The 14,235-nt window shown below is 46.0% G+C and overlaps 1 protein-coding gene across 1 annotated transcript in view; it reads left to right on the top strand.

Annotated features, from left to right (window-relative positions):
* Nucleotides 1-14,235, top strand: part of LOC135464676 (mucin-2-like) — a 52,705-nt gene that overhangs the window by 16,878 nt on the left and 21,592 nt on the right. The window contains exons 8-19 of the mRNA XM_064742169.1: nt 799-1,139; nt 2,269-2,352; nt 2,560-3,052; nt 3,283-3,467; nt 3,683-3,764; nt 4,318-4,896; nt 6,394-6,563; nt 6,794-6,864; nt 9,095-9,262; nt 9,737-10,398; nt 12,220-12,663; nt 13,255-13,961. Of these exons, the coding sequence (XP_064598239.1) occupies nt 799-1,139; nt 2,269-2,352; nt 2,560-3,052; nt 3,283-3,467; nt 3,683-3,764; nt 4,318-4,896; nt 6,394-6,563; nt 6,794-6,864; nt 9,095-9,262; nt 9,737-10,398; nt 12,220-12,663; nt 13,255-13,961 (3,986 nt within the window). The remainder of the gene's footprint in view (nt 1-798; nt 1,140-2,268; nt 2,353-2,559; nt 3,053-3,282; nt 3,468-3,682; nt 3,765-4,317; nt 4,897-6,393; nt 6,564-6,793; nt 6,865-9,094; nt 9,263-9,736; nt 10,399-12,219; nt 12,664-13,254; nt 13,962-14,235) is intronic.

Here is a 14,235-nt window from a genome sequence, read left to right as displayed (position 1 = left end):
AGTACCTCTGGTGTAACTCCGAGTGCAAGCATTAGTAGCCCAACTGTCAGCACAGCAACAGAAACAACAACGGCAACATCAGTGTCGAGCACAACTTCTAGTGTAGCATCTACACAATCATTCCTTTCTACAAGTACTTCTGGTGTACCTCCCAGTGCTACCAACACTGGTCCAAGTAGTGTTGGCCCAAGTATTAGCACAACGACACCGAGTACAACAACTGGAACTACAACAGCTGGAACTACAAGTACCTCTGCTGTAACTCCGAGTGCAAGCACCAGTAGCCCGACTGTCAGCACAGCAACAGAAACAACAACGCCAACGTCCGTGCAGAGTACAACAACTTCAAGTGTAGCCTCTACACAAACATTGCCTTCTACAAGTACTTCTGGTGGACCTCCCAGTGCTACCAACACTGGCCCAAGTATTAGCACAACTACAGCAAATACAGCATCTAGAACTACAACAGCTGAAACTACCACACCATCATCTGTGCAAAGTACAACTTCAACTGTACCATCTACACAATCATTGCCTTTAACAAGTAATTTTGCTGTAACTCCAGGTGACCCTAGTACCAGCACAACGACAGGAACTACATCTGCAACGTCTGGTCTAACTCCGACAACTTCATCACCTTTCACAAGTACGTCTGTAACTCCAAATACAAGCACCAGTAGCCCAACTGTCAGCATAGCAACCAGAAACAACAACGCCAACGTCAGTGCCGAGCATAGCTTCAAGTGTAGCATCTACACAAGCATTGCCTTCTACAAGTACTTCTGGTGTACCTCCCAGTGCTACCAACACTGGCCCAAGTATTAGCACAACGACAGCAAATACAGCAACTGGAACTACGACACCATCATCAGTGCAGAGTACAACTTCAACTCTACCATCTACACAAGCATTGCCCTTCTACAAGTGCTTCTGCTGTAACTCCGAGTGCTACTACCACTGGCCCTAGTATCAGCACAACAACAGGGACTACATCTGTGACGTCTGGTCTAAGTACGACGACTTCATCACCTTTAACAAGTACCTCTGGTGTAACTCCGAGTGCAAGCATTAGTAGCCCAACTGTCAGCACAGCAACAGAAACAACAACGGCAACATCAGTGTCAAGCACAACTTCTAGTGTAGCATCTACACAATCATTCCTTTCTACAAGTACTTCTGGTGTACCTCCCAGTGCTAACCAACACTGGTCCAAGTAGTGTTGGCCCAAGTATTAGCACAACGACACCGAGTACAACAACTGGAACTACAACAGCTGGAACTACAAGTACCTCTGCTGTAACTCCGAGTGCAAGCACCAGTAGCCCGACTGTCAGCACAGCAACAGAAACAACAACGCCAACGTCCGTGCAGAGTACAACAACTTCAAGTGTAGCCTCTACACAAGCATTACCTTCTACAAGTACTTCTGGTGGACCTCCCAGTGCTACCAACACTGGCCCAAGTATTAGCACAACTACAGCAAATACAGCATCTGGAACTACAACAGCTGAGACTACCACACCATCATCTGTGCAGAGTACAACTTTAACTGTACCATCTACACAATCATTGCCTTTAACAAGTAATTTTGCTGTAACTCCAGGTGACCCTAGTATCAGCACAACGACAGGAACTACATCTGTGACTTCTGGTCTAAGTACGACGACTTCATCACCTTTAACACGTACCTCTGGTGTAACTCCGAGTGCAAGCATTAGTAGCCCAACTGTCAGCACAGCAACAGAAACAACAACGGCAACATCAGTTTCGAGCACAACTTCAAGTGTAGCATCTACACAATCATTCCTTTCTACAAGTACTTCTGGTGTACCTCCCAGTGCTACCAACACTGGTCCAAGTAGTGTTGGCCCAAGTATTAGCACAACGACACCCACTACAACAACTGGAACTACAACAGCTGGAACTTCAAGTATCTCTGCTGTAACTCCGAGTACAAGCACCAGTAGCCCGACTGTTGGCACAGCAACAGAAACAACAACGCCAACGTCCGTGCAGAGTACAACCATTTCAAGTGTAGCCTCTACACAAACATTGCCTTCTACAAGTACTTCTGGTGGACCTCCCAGTGCTACCAACACTGGCCCAAGTATTAGCACAACTACAGCAAATACAGCATCTGGAACTACAACAGCTGAAACTACCACACCATCATCTGTGCAGAGTACAACTTCAACTGTACCATCTACACAATCATTGCCTTTAACAAGTAATTTTGCTGTAACTCCAGGTGACCCTAGTATCAGCACAACGACAGGAACTACATCTGCAACGTCTGGTCTAACTCCGACAACTTCATCACCTTTCACAAGTACGTCTGTAACTCCAAGTACAAGCACCAGTAGCCCAACTGTCAGCATAGCAACAGAAACAACAACGCCAACGTCAGTGCCGAGCATAACTTCAAGTGTAGCATCTACACAAGCATTGCCTTCTACAAGTACTTCTGGTGTACCTCCCAGTGCTACCAACACTGGCCCAAGTATTAGCACAACGACAGCAAATACAGCAACTGGAACTACGACACCATCATCAGTGCAGAGTACAACTTCAACTCTACCATCTACACAAGCATTGCCTTCTACAAGTGCTTCTGCTGTAACTCCGAGTGCTACTACCACTGGCCCTAGTATCAGCACAACAACAGGGACTACATCTGTGACGTCTGGTCTAAGTACGACGACTTCATCACCTTTAACAAGTACCTCTGGTGTAACTCCGAGTGCAAGCATTAGTAGCCCAACTGTCAGCACAGCAACAGAAACAACAACGGCAACATCAGTGTCAAGCACAACTTCTAGTGTATCATCTACACAATCATTCCTTTCTACAAGTACTTCTGGTGTACCTCCCAGTGCTACCAACACTGGTCCAAGTAGTGTTGGCCCAAGTATTAGCACAACGACACCGAGTACAACAACTGGAACTACAACAGTTGGAACTATAAGTACCTCTGCTGTAACTCCAAGTGCAAGCACCAGTAGCCCGACTGTCAGCACAGCAACAGAAACAACAACGCCAACGTCCGTGCAGAGTACAACCACTTCAAGTGTAGCCTCTACACAAACATTGCCTTCTACAAGTACTTCTGGTGGACCTCCAGTGCTACCAACACTGGCCCAAGTATTAGCACAACTACAGCAAATACAGCATCTAGAACTACAACAGCTGAAACTACCACACCATCATCTGTACAGAGTACAACGTCAACTGTACCATCTACACAATCATTGCCTTTAACAAGTAATTTTGCTGTAACTCCAGGTGACCCTAGTATCAGCACAACGACAGGAACTACATCTGCAACGTCTGGTTTAACTCCGACAACTTCATCACCTTTCACAAGTACATCTGTAACTCCAAGTACAAGCACCAGTAGCCCAACTGTCAGCATAGCAACAGAAACAACAACGCCAACGTCAGTGCCGAGCATAACTTCAAGTGTAGCATCTACACAAGCATTGCCTTCTACAAGTACTTCTGGTGTACCTCCCAGTGCTACCAACACTGGCCCAAGTATTAGCACAACGACAGCAAATACAGCAACTGGAACTACGACACCATCATCAGTGCAGAGTACAACTTCAACTCTACCATCTACACAAGCATTGCCTTCTACAAGTGCTTCTGCTGTAACTCCGAGTGCTACTACCACTGGCCCTAGTATCAGCACAACAACAGGGACTACATCTGTGACGTCTGGTCTAAGTACGACGACTTCATCACCTTTAACAAGTACCTCTGGTGTAACTCCGAGTGCAAGCATTAGTAGCCCAACTGTCAGCACAGCAACAGAAACAACAACGGCAACATCAGTGTCAAGCACAACTTCTAGTGTAGCATCTACACAATCATTCCTTTCTACAAGTACTTCTGGTGTACCTCCCAGTGCTACCAACACTGGTCCAAGTAGTGTTGGCCCAAGTATTAGCACAACGACACCAAGTACAACAACTGGAACTACAACAGCTGGAGCTACAAGTACCTCTGCTGTAACTCCGAGTGCAAGCACCAGTAGCCCGACTGTCAGCACAGCAACAGAAACAACAACGCCAACGTCCGTGCAGAGTACAACAACTTCAAGTGTAGTCTCTACACAAGCATTACCTTCTACAAGTACTTCTGGTGGACCTCCCAGTGCTACCAACACTGGCCCAAGTATTAGCACAACTACAGCAAATACAGCATCTGGAACTACAACAGCTGAGACTACCACACCATCATCTGTGCAGAGTACAACTTTAACTGTACCATCTACACAATCATTGCCTTTAACAAGTAATTTTGCTGTAACTCCAGGTGACCCTAGTATCAGCACAACGACAGGAACTACATCTGTGACGTCTGGTCTTAGTACGACGACTTCATCACCTTTAACAAGTACCTCTGGTGTAACTCCGAGTGCAAGCATTAGTAGCCCAACTGTCAGCACAGCAACAGAAACAACAACGGCAACATCAGTGTCAAGCACAACTTCTAGTGTAGCATCTACACAATCATTCCTTTCTACAAGTACTTCTGGTGTACCTCCCAGTGCTACCAACACTGGTCCAAGTAGCGTTGGCCCAAGTATTAGCACAACGACACCGAGTACAACAACTGGAACTACAATAGCTGGAACTATAAGTACCTCTGCTGTAACTCCAAGTGCAAGCACCAGTAGCCCGACTGTCAGCACAGCAACAGAAACAACAACGCCAACGTCCGTGCAGAGTACAACCACTTCAAGTGTAGCCTCTACACAAACATTGCCTTCTACAAGTACTTCTGGTGGACCTCCCAGTGCTACCAACACTGGCCCAAGTATTAGCACAACTACAGCAAATACAGCATCTGGAACTACAACAGCTGAAACTACCACACCATCATCTGTGCAAAGTACAACTTCAACTGTACCATCTACACAATCATTGCCTTTAACAAGTAATTTTGCTGTAACTTCAGGTGACCCTAGTATCAGCACAACGACAGGAACTACATCTGCAACGTCTGGTCTAACTGCGACAACTTCATCACCTTTCACAAGTACATCTGTAACTCCAAGTACAAGCACCAGTAGCCCAACTGTCAGCATAGCAACAGAAACAACAACACCAACGTCAGTGCAGAGTACAACAACTTCAAGTTTAGCCTCTACACAAACATTGCCTTTTACAAGTACTTCTGATGGACCTCCCAGTGCTACCAACACTGGCCCAAGTATTAGCACAACTACAGCAAATACAGCATCTAGAACTACAAGAGCTGAAACTACCACACCATCATCTGTACAGAGTTCAACGTCAACTGTACCATCTACACAATTATTGCCTTTAACAAGTAATTTTGCTGTAACTCCAGGTGACCCTAGTATCAGCACAACGACAGGAACTACATCTGCAACGTCTGGTTTAACTCCGACAACTTCATCACCTTTCACAAGTACATCTGTAACTCCAAGTACAAGCACCAGTAGCCCAACTGTCAGCATAGCAACAGAAACAACAACGCCAACGTCAGTGCCGAGCATAACTTCAAGTGTAGCATCTACACAAGCATTGCCTTCTACAAGTACTTCTGGTGTACCTCCCAGTGCTACCAACACTGGCCCAAGTATTAGCACAACGACAGCAAATACAGCAACTGGAACTACGACACCATCATCAGTGCAGAGTACAACTTCAACTGTACCATCTACACAAGCATTGCCTTCTACAGCTGCTTCTGCTGTAACTCCGAGTGCTACTACCACTGGCCCTAGTATCAGCACAACAACAGGGACTACATCTGTAACGTCTGGTCTAACTACGACGACATTATCACCTTTAACAAGTACCTCTGGTGTAACTCCGAGTGCAAGCATTAGTAGCCCAACTGTCAGCACAGCAACAGAAACAACAACGGCAACATCAGTGTCGAGCACAACTTCTAGTGTAGCATCTACACAATCATTCCTTTCTACAAGTACTTCTGGTGTACCTCCCAGTGCTACCAACACTGGTCCAAGTAGCGTTGGCCCAAGTATTAGCACAACGACACCGAGTACAACAACTGGAACTACAACAGCTGGAACTATAAGTACCTCTGCTGTAACTCCAAGTACAAGCACCAGTAGCCCAACTGTCAGCATAGCAACAGAAACAACAACGCCAACGTCAGTGCAGAGTACAACAACTTCAAGTTTAGCCTCTACACAAACATTGCCTTTTACAAGTACTTCTGGTGGACCTCCCAGTGCTACCAACACTGGCCCAAGTATTAGCACAACTACAGCAAATACAGCATCTAGAACTACAACAGCTGAAACTACCACACCATCATCTGTACAGAGTACAACGTCAACTGTACCATCTACACAATCATTGCCTTTAACAAGTAATTTTGCTGTAACTCCAGGTGACCCTAGTATCAGCACAACGACAGGAACTACATCTGCAACATCTGGTTTAACTCCGACAACTTCATCACCTTTCACAAGTACATCTGTAACTCCAAGTACAAGCACCAGTAGCCCAACTGTCAGCATAGCAACAGAAACAACAACGCCAACGTCAGTGCCGAGCATAACTTCAAGTGTAGCATCTACACAAGCATTGCCTTCTACAAGTACTTCTGGTGTACCTCCCAGTGCTACCAACACTGGCCCAAGTATTAGCACAACGACAGCAAATACAGCAACTGGAACTACGACACCATCATCAGTGCAGAGTACAACTTCAACTCTACCATCTACACAAGCATTGCCTTCTACAAGTGCTTCTGCTGTAACTCCGAGTGCTACTACCACTGGCCCTAGTATCAGCACAACAACAGGGACTACATCTGTGACGTCTGGTCTAAGTACGACGACTTCATCACCTTTAACAAGTACCTCTGGTGTAACTCCGAGTGCAAGCATTAGTAGCCCAACTGTCAGCACAGCAACAGAAACAACAACGGCAACATCAGTGTCAAGCACAACTTCTAGTGTAGCATCTACACAATCATTCCTTTCTACAAGTACTTCTGGTGTACCTCCCAGTGCTACCAACACTGGTCCACGTAGTGTTGGCCCAAGTATTAGCACAACGACACCAAGTACAACAACTGGAACTACAACAGCTGGAACTACAAGTACCTCTGCTGTAACTCCGAGTGCAAGCACCAGTAGCCCGACTGTCAGCACAGCAACAGAAACAACAACGCCAACGTCCGTGCAGAGTACAACAACTTCAAGTGTAGTCTCTACACAAGCATTACCTTCTACAAGTACTTCTGGTGGACCTCCCAGTGCTACCAACACTGGCCCAAGTATTAGCACAACTACAGCAAATACAGCATCTGGAACTACAACAGCTGAGACTACCACACCATCATCTGTGCAGAGTACAACTTTAACTGTACCATCTACACAATCATTGCCTTTAACAAGTAATTTTGCTGTAACTCCAGGTGACCCTAGTATCAGCACAACGACAGGAACTACATCTGTGACGTCTGGTCTTAGTACGACGACTTCATCACCTTTAACAAGTACCTCTGGTGTAACTCCGAGTGCAAGCATTAGTAGCCCAACTGTCAGCACAGCAACAGAAACAACAACGGCAACATCAGTGTCAAGCACAACTTCTAGTGTAGCATCTACACAATCATTCCTTTCTACAAGTACTTCTGGTGTACCTCCCAGTGCTACCAACACTGGTCCAAGTAGCGTTGGCCCAAGTATTAGCACAACGACACCGAGTACAACAACTGGAACTACAACAGCTGGCACTATAAGTACCTCTGCTGTAACTCCAAGTGCAAGCACCAGTAGCCCGACTGTCAGCACAGCAACAGAAACAACAACGCCAACGTCCGTGCAGAGTACAACCACTTCAAGTGTAGCCTCTACACAAACATTGCCTTCTACAAGTACTTCTGGTGGACCTCCCAGTGCTACCAACACTGGCCCAAGTATTAGCACAACTACAGCAAATACAGCATCTGGAACTACAACAGCTGAAACTACCACACCATCATCTGTGCAAAGTACAACTTCAACTGTACCATCTACACAATCATTGCCTTTAACAAGTAATTTTGCTGTAACTTCAGGTGACCCTAGTATCAGCACAACGACAGGAACTACATCTGCAACGTCTGGTCTAACTGCGACAACTTCATCACCTTTCACAAGTACATCTGTAACTCCAAGTACAAGCACCAGTAGCCCAACTGTCAGCATAGCAACAGAAACAACAACGCCAACGTCAGTGCAGAGTACAACAACTTCAAGTTTAGCCTCTACACAAACATTGCCTTTTACAAGTACTTCTGATGGACCTCCCAGTGCTACCAACACTGGCCCAAGTATTAGCACAACTACAGCAAATACAGCATCTAGAACTACAAGAGCTGAAACTACCACACCATCATCTGTACAGAGTTCAACGTCAACTGTACCATCTACACAATCATTGCCTTTAACAAGTAATTTTGCTGTAACTCCAGGTGACCCTAGTATCAGCACAACGACAGGAACTACATCTGCAACGTCTGGTTTAACTCCGACAACTTCATCACCTTTCACAAGTACATCTGTAACTCCAAGTACAAGCACCAGTAGCCCAACTGTCAGCATAGCAACAGAAACAACAACGCCAACGTCAGTGCCGAGCATAACTTCAAGTGTAGCATCTACACAAGCATTGCCTTCTACAAGTACTTCTGGTGTACCTCCCAGTGCTACCAACACTGGCCCAAGTATTAGCACAACGACAGCAAATACAGCAACTGGAACTACGACACCATCATCAGTGCAGAGTACAACTTCAACTGTACCATCTACACAAGCATTGCCTTCTACAGCTGCTTCTGCTGTAACTCCGAGTGCTACTACCACTGGCCCTAGTATCAGCACAACAACAGGGACTACATCTGTAACGTCTGGTCTAAGTACGACGACTTCATCACCTTTAACAAGTACCTCTGGTGTAACTCCGAGTGCAAGCATTAGTAGCCCAACTGTCAGCACAGCAACAGAAACAACAACGGCAACATCAGTGTCGAGCACAACTTCTAGTGTAGCATCTACACAATCATTCCTTTCTACAAGTACTTCTGGTGTACCTCCCAGTGCTACCAACACTGGTCCAAGTAGTGTTGGCCCAAGTATTAGCACAACGACACCGAGTACAACAACTGGAACTACAACAGCTGGAACTACAAGTACCTCTGCTGTAACTCCGAGTGCAAGCACCAGTAGCCCGACTGTCAGCACAGCAACAGAAACAACAACGCCAACGTCCGTGCAGAGTACAACAACTTCAAGTGTAGCCTCTACACAAACATTGCCTTCTACAAGTACTTCTGGTGGACCTCCCAGTGCTACCAACACTGGCCCAAGTATTAGCACAACTACAGCAAATACAGCATCTAGAACTACAACAGCTGAAACTACCACACCATCATCTGTGCAAAGTACAACTTCAACTGTACCATCTACACAATCATTGCCTTTAACAAGTAATTTTGCTGTAACTCCAGGTGACCCTAGTACCAGCACAACGACAGGAACTACATCTGCAACGTCTGGTCTAACTCCGACAACTTCATCACCTTTCACAAGTACGTCTGTAACTCCAAATACAAGCACCAGTAGCCCAACTGTCAGCATAGCAACAGAAACAACAACGCCAACGTCAGTGCCGAGCATAGCTTCAAGTGTAGCATCTACACAAGCATTGCCTTCTACAAGTACTTCTGGTGTACCTCCCAGTGCTACCAACACTGGCCCAAGTATTAGCACAACGACAGCAAATACAGCAACTGGAACTACGACACCATCATCAGTGCAGAGTACAACTTCAACTCTACCATCTACACAAGCATTGCCTTCTACAAGTGCTTCTGCTGAAACTCCGAGTGCTACTACCACTGGCCCTAGTATCAGCACAACAACAGGGACTACATCTGTGACGTCTGGTCTAAGTACGACGACTTCATCACCTTTAACAAGTACCTCTGGTGTAACTCCGAGTGCAAGCATTAGTAGCCCAACTGTCAGCACAGCAACAGAAACAACAACGGCAACATCAGTGTCAAGCACAACTTCTAGTGTAGCATCTACACAATCATTCCTTTCTACAAGTACTTCTGGTGTACCTCCTAGTGCTACCAACACTGGTCCAAGTAGTGTTGGCCCAAGTATTAGCACAACGACACCGAGTACAACAACTGGAACTACAACAGCTGGAACTACAAGTACCTCTGCTGTAACTCCGAGTGCAAGCACCAGTAGCCCGACTGTCAGCACAGCAACAGAAACAACAACGCCAACGTCCGTGCAGAGTACAACAACTTCAAGTGTAGCCTCTACACAAGCATTACCTTCTACAAGTACTTCTGGTGGACCTCCCAGTGCTACCAACACTGGCCCAAGTATTAGCACAACTACAGCAAATACAGCATCTGGAACTACAACAGCTGAGACTACCACACCATCATCTGTGCAGAGTACAACTTTAACTGTACCATCTACACAATCATTGCCTTTAACAAGTAATTTTGCTGTAACTCCAGGTGACCCTAGTATCAGCACAACGACAGGAACTACATCTATGACTTCTGGTCTAAGTACGACGACTTCATCACCTTTAACACGTACCTCTGGTGTAACTCCGAGTGCAAGCATTAGTAGCCCAACTGTCAGCACAGCAACAGAAACAACAACGGCAACATCAGTTTCGAGCACAACTTCAAGTGTAGCATCTACACAATCATTCCTTTCTACAAGTACTTCTGGTGTACCTCCCAGTGCTACCAACACTGGTCCAAGTAGTGTTGGCCCAAGTATTAGCACAACGACACCCACTACAACAACTGGAACTACAACAGCTGGAACTTCAAGTATCTCTGCTGTAACTCCGAGTACAAGCACCAGTAGCCCGACTGTTGGCACAGCAACAGAAACAACAACGCCAACGTCCGTGCAGAGTACAACCATTTCAAGTGTAGCCTCTACACAAACATTGCCTTCTACAAGTACTTCTGGTGGACCTCCCAGTGCTACCAACACTGGCCCAAGTATTAGCACAACTACAGCAAATACAGCATCTGGAACTACAACAGCTGAAACTACCACACCATCATCTGTGCAGAGTACAACTTCAACTGTACCATCTACACAATCATTGCCTTTAACAAGTAATTTTGCTGTAAATCCAGGTGACCCTAGTATCAGCACAACGACAGGAACTACATCTGCAACGTCTGGTCTAACTCCGACAACTTCATCACCTTTCACAAGTACGTCTGTAACTCCAAGTACAAGCACCAGTAGCCCAACTGTCAGCATAGCAACAGAAACAACAACGCCAACGTCAGTGCCGAGCATAACTTCAAGTGTAGCATCTACACAAGCATTGCCTTCTACAAGTACTTCTGGTGTACCTCCCAGTGCTACCAACACTGGCCCAAGTATTAGCACAACGACAGCAAATACAGCAACTGGAACTACGACACCATCATCAGTGCAGAGTACAACTTCAACTCTACCATCTACACAAGCATTGCCTTCTACAAGTGCTTCTGCTGTAACTCCGAGTGCTACTACCACTGGCCCTAGTATCAGCACAACAACAGGGACTACATCTGTGACGTCTGGTCTAAGTACGACGACTTCATCACCTTTAACAAGTACCTCTGGTGTAACTCCGAGTGCAAGCATTAGTAGCCCAACTGTCAGCACAGCAACAGAAACAACAACGGCAACATCAGTGTCAAGCACAACTTCTAGTGTATCATCTACACAATCATTCCTTTCTACAAGTACTTCTGGTGTACCTCCCAGTGCTACCAACACTGGTCCAAGTAGTGTTGGCCCAAGTATTAGCACAACGACACCAAGTACAACAACTGGAACTACAACAGCTGGAACTACAAGTACCTCTGCTGTAACTCCGAGTGCAAGCACCAGTAGCCCGACTGTCAGCACAGCAACAGAAACAACAACGCCAACGTCCGTGCAGAGTACAACAACTTCAAGTGTAGCCTCTACACAAACATTGCCTTCTACAAGTACTTCTGGTGGACCTCCCAGTGCTACCAACACTGGCCCAAGTATTAGCACAACTACAGCAAATACAGCATCTAGAACTACAACAGCTGAAACTACCACACCATCATCTGTGCAGAGTACAACGTCAACTGTACCATCTACACAATCATTGCCTTTAACAAGTAATTTTGCTGTAACTCCAGGTGACCCTAGTATCAGCACAACGACAGGAACTACATCTGCAACGTCTGGTTTAACTCCGACAACTTCATCACCTTTCACAAGTACATCTGTAACTCCAAGTACAAGCACCAGTAGCCCAACTGTCAGCATAGCAACAAAAACGACAACGCCAACGTCAGTGCCGAGCATAACTTCAAGTGTAGCATCTACACAAGCATTGCCTTCTACAAGTACTTCTGGTGTACCTCCCAGTGCTACCAACACTGGCCCAAGTATTAGCACAACGACAGCAAATACAGCAACTGGAACTACGACACCATCATCAGTGCAGAGTACAACTTCAACTCTACCATCTACACAAGCATTGCCTTCTACAAGTGCTTCTGCTGTAACTCCAAGTGCTACTACCACTGGCCCTAGTATCAGCACAACGACAGGGACTACATCAGTGACGTCTGGTCTAAGTACGACGACTTCATCACCTTTTACAAGTACCTCTGGTGTAACTCCGAGTGCAAGCATTAGTAGCCCAACTGTCAGCACAGCAACAGAAACAACAACGGTAACATCAGTGTCGAGCACAACTTCTAGTGTAGCATCTACACAATCATTCTTTTCTACAAGTACTTCTGGTGTACCTCCCAGTGCTACCAACACTGGTCCAAGTAGTGTTGGCCCAAGTATTAGCACAACGACACCGAGTACAACAACTGGAACTACAACAGCTGGAACTACAAGTATCTCTGCTGTAACTCCGAGTACAAGCACCAGTAGCCCGACTGTCAGCACAGCAACAGAAACAACAACGCCATCGTCCGTGCAGAGTACAACAACTTCAAGTGTAGCCTCTACACAAGCATTGCCTTCTACAAGTACTTCTGGTGGACCTCCCAGTGCTACCAACACTGGCCCAAGTATTAGCACAACCACAGCAAATACAGCATCTGGAACTACAACAACTGAAACTACCACACCATCATCTGTGCAGAGTACAACTTCAACTGTACCATCTACACAATCATTGCCTTTAACAAGTAATTTTGCTGTGACTCCAGGTGACCCTAGTATCAGCACAACGACAGGAACTACATCTGCAACGTCTGGTCTAAGTACGACAACTTTATTATCTTTTACAAGTACATCTGCTGTAATTTCCACTGCAAGCACCAGTAGCCCGACTGTCAGCATAGCAACAGAAACAAAAACGCTAACGTCAGTGCCGAGCACATCTTCAAGTGTAGCATCTACGCAATCATTCCTTTCTACAAGTACTTCTGGTGTACCTCCCAGTGCTATCAACACTGGACCAAGTACAACAATTGGAACTACAACAGCTGGAACTACAACACCATCATCATTGCAAAGTACGGCAACTTCAACTCTACCATCTACACAAGTATTGCCTTCTACAAGTCCTTCTGGTGTAACTTTAAGTACTACTACCACTGGTCCTAGTATCACCACAACGACAGGAACTACACCTGCAACGGCTGGTCTAAGTACGACAACTTCATCACCTTTCACAAGTACGTCTGTGACTCCAAGTGCAAGCACCAGTAGCCCAACTGTAAGCACAGGGACAGAAACAACAACGCCAACGTCAGTGCCGACCACAACTTCAGGTGTAGAACCTACACAATCATTCCTATCTACAAGCACTTCTGGTGTACCTCCCAGTGTTACCAACACTGGCCCAAGTATTAGCACAACGACACCAAGTACAACAAGTGAAACTACAACAGCTGAAACTACAACACCATCATCAGTGCAGAGTACGACAACTTCAACTGTACCATCTACACAAGCATTGTTTTCTACAAGTCCTTCTGGTGTAACTTCAAGTGCTACTACCACTGGTCCTAGTGTCAGCACAACGACAGGAACTACACCTCCAACGTCTGGTCTAAGTACAACAACTTCATCACCTTTCACAAGTACGTCTGTAACTACAAGTGCAAGCACCAGTAGCCCAACTGTAAGCACAGGGACAGAAACAACAACGCGAACGTCAGTGCCGAGCACAACTTCAAGTGTAG

The sequence above is a fragment of the Liolophura sinensis genome, chromosome 1, assembly GCF_032854445.1.
Source record: "Liolophura sinensis isolate JHLJ2023 chromosome 1, CUHK_Ljap_v2, whole genome shotgun sequence".
Taxonomy (NCBI): Eukaryota; Metazoa; Mollusca; class Polyplacophora; order Chitonida; family Chitonidae; genus Liolophura; species Liolophura sinensis.
The sequence above is the reverse complement of the archived record's forward strand: the minus strand, read 5'-3'. Positions and strand labels throughout refer to the sequence as shown.